The following is a 10,568-nucleotide window of genomic DNA, read 5'->3' as shown; positions in this document are numbered from 1 at the left end:
ATAATACAGAATGTAACTCGTTATTAGTAATGTAATGTATGTACACAATGACTGCACCAGCAGAATAGTGAGTGCAGCTCTGGAGTATAATACAGGGGGTAACCCAGGATCAGTAATGTAATGTATGTACACAGTGACTGCACCAGCAGAATAGTGAGTGCAGCTCTGGAGTATAATACAGGAGGTAACTCGGGATCAGTAATGTAATGTGTGTACACAGTGACTGCACCAGCAGAATAGTGAGTGCAGCTCTGGAGTATAATACAGAATGTAACTCGTTATTAGTAATGTAATGTATGTACATGGAAACGCAATTTGTATTATTCAGGTTATTATACAATAAACAACCAATCATTTATGATAATAAACATTGCAATTATTGAAGCAAAACACAGTAATGCAAATAATACAAAGAAACGTGGAGTTTCCTGCACAAAATGGCGTTTAATGATGTTGCTGTTGCAGGACTCGTGTCCGGCCGCTGTGGACTGACCCCTCGGTGGGGACGATATCACAGCTGCGGGTTGTCTCTTCTGGCCTAGACCAGTCTCTTCATGATATGAAATGTATTGCTGATGTGTCTGTGAGTCACATTTACATATGTTAGTACAGGAGCCGGGCCTGGGCGCAGATCGTGCCTCCGGTCCCTGTAAGCACAAGGCTGGGGCCCCCCGAGCGCCCAGGACCCCCGCTGCTCTCGGTGCAAGGAATCCAAACACTGATCAATGGCAAAAATTCTAACACTGATCCATGACCTTAAATTATACAAGTTACCCTCCCGAATCCCCAATAATAACACGCTCAAAGACAAACATATAGATAGATGGAGTCTCGGCCCATCTACATAATAGCAGCACCAACAATGCCCCAAATCTGGACGGTCGTGTTTCCTTGCGCGATATGTCAGTATGTGCATCTTCTGCATATGTACGAGTGTCCTCCGCCCGCGTTTCGGCCTCCTGGGCGGTACAGTCCCATGCGTAAAGTAGATCGAAAAATAATACTTTGTACATTCAAAAAGTATACGCGTCACCATTCGCACCTCGCCTCCATGGCCGGAGGTACGTTTGGCACAAGGGATTCTTTACACATTATTATCCTTTTTTTTTTTCCTTCTTGGATAAAATTGTGCCTACTAATAAAAAAAAAAAGTTATAATGTATCTGGAGGCGGCCATTGTGGCGGCCTCCGCTTCCTATGGCGGCGGGGTTGTGTTTCCGAGCGGTCCCATGGAACATCAGGTCCCCGGATGGCATGCAGGCCCGGAGGTGGAAGGGGCTCCCGCCATCAGCTCCGGTAGTGGCCGTTGTCTGGGCTCAGCTGCTCCAGTCAGATGCCACTTGTGAGGTCATATATTACACGAGATTTCACCAACTTCCTTAGGAATTCCTTCTCTCTCTGAATATTATGGGTCCAAGACTGAAAAATAAAATAAAAGGAAGGTTAGGGGTTTTTTTGTGTTTCACTGTGGGGTTTTTTGGATAGTTTTCTGGGTGCAGATTACATGTGCTCTTTGTCTACCATACATGTTTAACCCCTTACCGATCTATGATGCACTGGTACATGCTACATCATCTCCCTGACTTTGATGCAGGCTCACATGCTGAGTCCGCATTTTTCCCCTCACATGTCGGATGATCTAATCATGAGCCTATAACAGCCGCGGGTGGATCAAAAATCTGCCCGGAAATCCTGATGTCAACTCTGAATGATGCCGGCAGGGAACTCATCATTCCTTGCCTCCATCGGCGGCCCTGTGACGTGATCATGGGGCGCCAATGAGTTGTCATGATAGATGTTACGTCACCACTGGAGTCCGCTCCAGCGACTTCTACTTCGATCACCAGGCGATGCCGTGTTCCTGCTGTGGATAGTGCTGGTGATGGGAGAGGAGTCGATGCCAGCGGCGCTGGTGGGCGCAGGCTCCGCTCATCCACTGGGCTGGGTTTCCTTGGGACCTGCAGTACCACTGGCTGACTGTAGGTGGCGTGTGTCTTGCAGCTGAAGTTACCATCATTCAGCTATAACCAATGGGAAGACACGACACCCTTCTTATTCCCCCTCCTGTCTGCAGACCACTGCCAGAGATAGTTCTGTATTCCTGGTTCCTGTCCCGCCCTCTTCTGTTTAGTGATTCTGGTGTTCTGACTTCTGCGTGTTTTCTGACTACCCTCCTGCCTGCTGTTTTTGTACCTCGCTGCCTGATCCGGAATTGACCTCTGCTTTGTTTTCTGATCCTTGCCTGCCTGATTCTGTCCCTGTTCTGCAATTCCTGGTTTGACCCTGCCTACTTCTCCCATCGGACTGCAGCCTACTACAGGTGGTGATCTCCAGGGCCCTGTGTAATTCCAAATCCCTGTATAGGGGTTAAATGGTTTCAGGGTTCTGGGGGTCCTGCCTGGTGAGTGGCTTCCCTCTAGTCTCCCCATTACAGCCCATCTGAGTCTGTGGATCCAGGCAGGCGTTACAATAGAATGGTAGAGTTGGAAGGGACCTCAAGGGCCATCGAGTCCAACCCCCTGCGAGTGCAGCCTTTCCTAAATCATCATATACATATATATACACACACACACATACATAATATATATATATATATATATATATATATATATATACACACACATGTACATATATATATATATATACACACACATATTATATATATATATATATATATATATATATATACACACAGACACACACACATACATATACATATATATATATATATATATAATACAGCTTCTGCTTGAAGATTTCCATTGATGGAGATCTTGACCCCTGTGTCTGTCATCACAATCCTCCTGTGAACATCGGCTGTGAGCGACATTCATAGGAGACTGTGATTTCTGCTTTACAGAATGGTGCTGATGCTGATGCTCTGCTCTGTATACCACAAGCGATTGTATGGTATATACAGTTAGGTCCAGAAATCTTTGGACAGTGACACAATTTTGGCGAGTTGGGCTCTGCATGCCACCACATTGGATTTGAAATGAAACCTCTACAACAGAATTCAAGTGCAGATTGTAACGTTTAATTTGAAGGTTTGAACAAAACTATCTGATAGAAATTGTAGGAATTGTCACATTTCTTTACAAACACTCCACATTTTAGGAGGTCAAAAGTAATTGGACAAATAAACCAAACCCCAAAAAAAATTTTTTATTTTCAATATTTTGTTGCTAATCCTTTGGAGGCAATCACTGCCTTAAGTCTGGAACCCATGGACATCACCAAACGCTGGGTTTCCTCCTTCTTAATGCTTTGCCAGGCCTTTACAGCCGCAGCCTTCAGGTCTTGCTTGTTTGTGGGTCTTTCCGTCTTAAGTCTGGATTTGAGCAAGTGAAATGCATGCTCAATTGGGTTAAGATCTGGTGATTGACTTGGCCATTGCAGAATGTTCCACTTTTTTGCACTCATGAACTCCTGGGTAGCTTTGGCTGTATGCTTGGGGTCATTGTCCATCTGTACTATGAAGCGCCGTCCGATCAACTTTGCGGCATTTGGCTGAATCTGGGCTGAAAGTATATCCCGGTACACTTCAGAATTCATCCGGCTACTCTTGTCTGCTGTTATGTCATCAATAAACACAAGTGACCCAGTGCCATTGAAAGCCATGCATGCCCATGCCATCACGTTGCCTCCACCATGTTTTACAGAGGATGTGGTGTGCCTTGGATCATGTGCCGTTCCCTTTCTTCTCCAAACTTTTTTCTTCCCATCATTCTGGTACAGGTTGATCTTGGTCTCATCTGTCCATAGAATACTTTTCCAGAACTGAGCTGGCTTCATGAGGTGTTTTTCAGCAGATGTAACTCTGGCCTGTCTATTTTTGGAATTGATGAATGGTTTGCATCTAGATGTGAACCCTTTGTATTTACTTTCATGGAGTCTTCTCTTTACTGTTGACTTAGAGACAGATACACCTACTTCACTGAGAGTGTTCTGGACTTCAGTTGATGTTGTGAACGGGTTCTTCTTCACCAAAGAAAGTATGCGGCGATCATCCACCACTGTTGTCATCCGTGGACGCCCAGGCCTTTTTGAGTTCCCAAGCTCACCAGTCAATTCCTTTTTTCTCAGAATGTACCCGACTGTTGATTTTGCTACTCCAAGCATGTCTGCTATCTCTCTGATGGATTTTTTCTTTTTTTTTCAGCCTCAGGATGTTCTGCTTCACCTCGATTGAGAGTTCCTTAGACCGCATGTTGTCTGGTCACAGCAACAGCTTCCAAATGCAAAACCACACACCTGTAATCAACCCCAGACCTTTTAACTACTTCATTGATTACAGGTTAACGAGGGAGACGCCTTCAGAGTTAATTGCAACCCTTAGAGTCCCTTGTCCAATTACTTTTGGTCCCTTGAAAAAGAGGAGGCTATGCATTACAGAGCTATGATTCCTAAACCCTTTCTCCGATTTGGATGTGAAAACTCTCATATTGCAGCTGGGAGTGTGCACTTTCAGCCCATATTATATATATAATTGTATTTCTCAACATGTTTTTGTAAACAGCTAAAATAACAAAACTTGTGTCACTGTCCAAATATTTCTGGACCTAACTGTATACAGCTTCAGGTTGGATAAAGTAAATTCAAGAAAAAAAAAGAATAAAAAAAAATATGAAAAACATAAAAACCCCACAAGTTCAAATCACCCCCCTTTCACCCCATTGAAAATAAAATAATAAAAAAAATACATAAAATATACGCAGATTTGGTATCACTGTGTTCTGAAATGTCCAATCTATCAAAACATAAAATTAATCTGAAAGGTAAAAACACCAGAATTACAACATTGCAATAAAATACAATAAGAGGTGATCAAAACATTTAGTGAACATGGCAAATAAAAACCCAAAAAACCATTGTGGAATTGCATTTAATTTTGCAACTTCACCGCACTTGAAATTTTTTTCCTATTTTCCAGTACAATAAATATGATAAAATGAATGATGTCATTCAAACTACAACTCGTCCCGCAAAAAATAAGCCCTGATACGGCGAGACTGACGGAAAAATAATAACAGTTATGGCTCTTGGAAGAAGGGGAGGAAAAAAACGAAACGAAAAACAAATGGGAAAAAATGCCTGTGGGTGAAGGGGTTAATAAAGTTTGTTTTGTTTACCAAAAGCGCCATGCATGTTGTGTTTTTTCACTTTCTCATTGATTTTTATGAGTGAAAAAAAAATATGTTGCAAAAACGCGGAAAGAAAGGACGCTGCAGATCTCAAAAACGTTCCCAAAATCAGTAAAAAAAACAAAAAAACAATCGTGTGTAGCAGATTTCTGAGGTCATTGCTTTTGCTGCGTGTGAACATAGCCTAAGTCATAATAAAAACACAGGCTGTAAATGTTACCTCTTTAATGGCCGCCATCTTGATAGTCTCATAGTAGTGAAGAGGAGCGTTGGGGAGGTTCATGTCGTACCCGAATCCTGCTACCGCCACCTCGTCACAGTTGTGCAATGCCATGGTGATCGCCACACTTCCAAGTGTCGGGATGTTCTGAGCGTGTAAAGGAGGAAAAAAAAAAGATAAAATGAACAATGATAGAAAAAAAAAAACAGTACTAACAACAACAATAATAAAATAATGAATAATAATTATTATTATTAATAATAATAATAATAATAAAAAAACAATATCCTCTACAGAGAATATTCGGCAATCACGGATCATCAATACGGACTTGCACTTGGGCAGGGGAAATACCACTTATTATTATGTACTTAATCATACAACACTGGGTAAAACTGTCCCTGAAAAACACATCGGTGCATGGGTGGACGACAAACTCAACTTTGCTGCACAGTGTCAGGCAGCTGCTGCCAAGGATAATAAAATAATGGGAAGCATCAAAAGAGGCCGAGATGCTCATGACAAGATCATGGCTTTACCCCTACACAAGGTACACACTTATACAGTATACTGGGCACAATTTTGGACTCCGATGTATAAAAATGACAAAGCCAAACTAGAACGGGTGCAAAGTAGAGTGACCACGGTTATTAAGGGATTGGGTGACTGCAATACCAAGACAGGTTATCCAAGGGGTTATTCAGTTTGGAAAAATGAAGACTCAGGCGCATTCTTATTACAATGCTCAAGTATATGAGGGACAATATAGAGATCTGTATAATGATCTTTTTACACCTAGGACTGCGATAGGGACAAGGGGAAGGAATTTTCCCCAAATTTAGAGCTTTTACTCTCTGCCCCACGGGGTTTAAGCTTCCTCTAGATCAACATGTTAGGTTATAGGTTGAACTCGATGGACTTAAAAGGGATGTCCACTACTTTTACATTGATGACCTATCCTAAGGGGTACTTTGCACACTATGACATCGCAAGCCGATGCTAGCGATGCCGAGCGCGATAGTCCCCGCCCCCGTCACACATGCGATATCTTGTGATAGATGGCGTAGCGAACATTATCGCTATGACAGCTTCACACGCACTTACCTGCCCTGCGACGTCGCTCTGGCCGGCGACCCGCTTCCTTATTAAGGGGGCGGATCGTGCAGCGTCACAGCGACGTCACACAGCAGGCGGCCAATAGAAGCGGAGGGGCGGAGATGAGCGGGCCCGCCCACCTCCTTCCTTTCGCATAGCCGGCGTGAGCCGCAGGATGCAGGTAGGAGATGTTCCTCGCTCCTGCGGCTTCATACACAGCGATGTGCGCTGCCGCAGGAACGAGGAACAACATCGTAACATCGGTCATTTCCAAATTATGGAAATGACCGACGCTACACCGATCATACGATTATGACGCTTTTGTGCTCGTTAATTGTATCAAAAATGCTTTACACACTACGATGTCGAGAGCGACGCCGGATGTGCGTCACTTTTGATTTGACCCCACGACATCGCAGCTGCGATGTCGTAGTGTGCAAAGTGCCCCTAAGGATTGACCATCAATGTCAGATTGGCCCGGAGTCTGACACCTGGCACCCCCTGCTGGTCAGCTGTTCTCGGTGCTTGCAGTAGCAACCGAAAATTGGAGCAAGTCCAGAGAAGAGCAACCAAGATGGTAGAAGGTCTGCAAACCATGTCATATGACAACTGGCAAAAAGGACTAGGGATGTTTAGTTTGCAAAAAAGAAAAGGCTGAGAGGAGACTTAATAGCGGTCCACAAATATCTGAAAGGTAGTCACAGTGCAGAGGAAACCACCCTATTCTCATTATTACAAGGAAATACAAGAAGTAATGGGAGGAAACTAAAAGGAAGGAGACTCAGATTAGACATTAGGATAAACCTTCTGACAGTGAGGGCAGTCAGGGAGTGAAACAGGCTACCACGGGAGGCAGTGAGGGCAGTCAGGGAGTGGAACAGGCGACCACTGGAGGCAGTGAGGGCAGTCAGGGAGTGAAACAGGCGACCACGGGAGGCAGTGAGGGCAGTCAGGGAGTGGAAAAGGCGACCACGGGAGGCAGTGAGGGCAGTCAGGGAGTGGAACAGGCGACCATGGGAGGTGGTGAGCTCTCCTTCAATGGAAATCTACAAGGGGAGCGGAAACTGGATAAACGTATAGCTGGGATGATCTAGAGAAACCTGCACTCGCAGGGGGTTGGACCCGATGGCCCTTGAGGTCCCTTCCAACTCTATCACTCTATGATTAAAATGCTCAATTCCGGAGCTGCCCCCTTAACGAATAGTGGTCGCGGTCAGGTACTGCACATCCGCCTGCCGTTCAAATCAATAGGAAGAAGATGTGCAGTACCCGGCAATGGCCGCTATCAGAAGACAGGGCAACTCCGGAACTGAGCATTTCCGGCCAGCACAGACCACAGCTGATCGGTGGGGGTTCCGGGTGTCGGACCCTGGACAATCAGACATTGATGATCTATTCTACCGTGTTTTTCCAAAAATAAGACCTCCCCCAAAAATAAGCCCTAGCAGGGATTGTCAGCATTTTCGGAGAAAGGCTTAAATATAAGCCCTCCCCCGAAAATAAGCCCTAGTCGCGGATCAATAATGAAGTGTCCATGCAGCTAAAAAAGTTACAGATACTGCAGGACACTTCATTATACACAGCAGCACCCGGCAATCCCAATCACCAGACGCTGAGCAGCAGGACCTGCAGTGATCACACACCCGCACACATCAGCTCTCACACACACACACACAATCAGATAACGCACACACACACACACACACACACCAGATCTCACACACAAACATCGGATCGCACACACAGTCAGATCGCACACATAATCAGATCGCACACACAAACATCGGCTCACACGCAAACATCAAATCACACACACAAACATCGGATCGCACACACATCGGATCGCATACACACTCACCTCATCCAGTGACACCGATCTCTTCTCGCCGGGAGAATCCTGAGAGGCAGTGCGGTGCAGCGCGACGAACAGGACCTGCGGCGGGACACGTGACTTGCTCTCATTCCCTGCTGCCGTAAGTGCTGGATGTGATGTGTGTGTGTGTGTGTGATCTGCTGTGTGTGTGCCTGTGATCTGCTGTGTGTGTGCCTGTGATCGGCTGTGTGTGTCTGCGTTCGGATGTGTGTGCCTGTGAACGGCTGTGTGTGCCTGCAATCGGCTGTGTGTATCTGTGATGGCTGTGCGTGCCTGCGATTTGCTGTGTGTGATCTGCTGTGTATATCTGCGATCTGCTGTGTGTGTGTGCCTGCGATCTGCTGTGTGTGATCTGCTGTGTATATCTGCGATCTGCTGTGTGTGTGTATCTGTGATCGGCTGTGTGTATCTGTGATTGGCTGTGTGTGCCTGCTATCTGCTGTGTGTGATCTGCTGTGTATATCTGTGATCTGCTGTGTGTGTGTGTGTGTGTGTGTGTGTGTGTGTGTGAGAGAGATCTGCTGTGTGAGATTTGCTGTGTGTGTCTGGGATCTTCTGTGCGTGTCAGCTAGCAGCAGGGTAGGACGGTGTGCAGCACCGACCAGATATCAGGAGGACCTGGGAACCACGCAGACGTCCTGGTCTGGTGAGTATGAGTATGAGTCTCCTGGGAAGTCTCCTGGGAAGTGGGGGGGTCTGCTTTTTTGGGGGGTAAACTTACCCCCAACCGTGTTTCTCCAAGAATAAGACCTCCTCCAAAAATAAGCCCTAGTGCTTTTTTGGGGGGCAAAAAAAATATAAGACAGTGTCTTATTTTTGGAAAGACACGGTAAGGATAAACTATTAATGTAAAAGTAGTGGCCAACCTCTTTAAATCTACCTTCAACTTTAAAAGCTCTGAAACCCTGGCTTTTTTTGGGATCCATTGTAATATCCCTTGTGCAGCTCCTTAATATAGCCGTGTATGCGACTCCAGACAGGAGGCTGCAGAATGCTGAATTTCAAATATTACTACTATCCCTTTAACAAGGACGGCTATCTATAGCCATCCGGCAAATAGAAGTCCCCGCGATGCTTCCTAGAGCCGCATTCCACTGACATAAGACCCAGCGTCCGGCGCTCCTGTACCTCTCCGCACGTTCCTGCCAGATATATGGAGCGTCTGATGTGACAGGTCAGGCACCCAATGGCTGCTTCAATCTACCACCAAACACGCGACATTTGTGCTGTATCCAAACAAACACTCGAACACTTTTTGCAAAACCCATCTGATACCGATGCTCCATGACGTCAGTATTGGAACGCAGAAGTTTGCAATCTCGAAACCACCGTGAAACAATGTATCAACTGCGTCATTGTCTTCTTCTGGGTGTAACAGCTCGTCCTGGCTGCCGATATACCGAGGCTCGCCAGCCATAGGGGTGTGAGGGGTCTGCACCCTCTCGGCTGGGGGTGGCTAATATCCAACAGCAGCTGGGTCACAAAGAGAAGCCAAAAAGCCTCCCGCAGCCGAGGAGAAAAGAAAAGCGCAACCGGCCCAGAATGGATCCGAAGGCGTATGACCCACCATTGTCATATGATATTTCCCTCTCAATACCTTCACTTGTTGAGAAAAGAAAGGTTCTGCCGAATTCTTCAGTGTCCATCGCCCGGCCACAACACAGCAGCCTGAGCAGATGGAAGCACTAAATCAGCCGGGGGAGATTAATGCCCCATATGTCACAATGCGAGAGCCGGTGATAATCACCGCAGAGGAGCTTAGGACACATCAAACTCTCCATCTCATTCACTCCAAACTGCAAATCCATAATCTCATTCAACACTTCCCAGGGACATGAGACGGTGACTCCCCCCCCCCCCACTGCGGAGGCATCGCCGGCACGAGAGGCAAGAGCCGGACACTCTGCAGGAACGATACAGAAAGTACAGAAAGTAGCCGTGCTGCTATATAGGAGATCATCCACGGGAGCAAACACATACTGCACATCTGAAAACAGGATGGAGGACATTATACCAAGAAGGGGTCCAGGATGGGGGATATTATACTAATATGGGGAACATTATACCAGGAAAAGGGACATTATACCAAGAAGGGGCCCAAGATGGGGGATGTTATACTAATATGGGGAACATTGGACCAGGAAAAGAGATATTATAGTAAGAAGGGGTCCGGGATGGGAGATGTTATACTAATATGGGGAACATTATACCAGGAAAAGGGACATTATACCAAGAA

The 10,568-nt window shown here is 45.8% G+C and overlaps 1 protein-coding gene across 5 annotated transcripts in view; it reads right to left on the bottom strand.

Moving 5' to 3' along the window:
- Positions 1-424: 424 nt before the first annotated feature.
- The window catches only part of ST3GAL3 (ST3 beta-galactoside alpha-2,3-sialyltransferase 3), a 363,061-nt gene continuing 352,917 nt past the window's right edge, over positions 425-10,568 (bottom strand). For all 5 annotated transcript variants that reach the window (XM_075320480.1, XM_075320479.1, XM_075320481.1 and 2 more), the window contains 2 exons: positions 5,365-5,511; positions 425-1,419 (listed from right to left, as the gene is read on the bottom strand). In XM_075320480.1, the coding sequence (XP_075176595.1) occupies positions 1,330-1,419; positions 5,365-5,511 (237 nt within the window). In that variant the 3' untranslated portion in view covers positions 425-1,329. The remainder of the gene's footprint in view (positions 1,420-5,364; positions 5,512-10,568) is intronic.

The sequence above is a fragment of the Anomaloglossus baeobatrachus genome, chromosome 8 (genome assembly GCF_048569485.1).
Source record: "Anomaloglossus baeobatrachus isolate aAnoBae1 chromosome 8, aAnoBae1.hap1, whole genome shotgun sequence".
Lineage (NCBI taxonomy): Eukaryota > Metazoa > Chordata > Amphibia > Anura > Aromobatidae > Anomaloglossus > Anomaloglossus baeobatrachus.
Note: the sequence above shows the minus strand (reverse complement) of the source record. Positions and strands in the feature narration are given on the sequence as shown.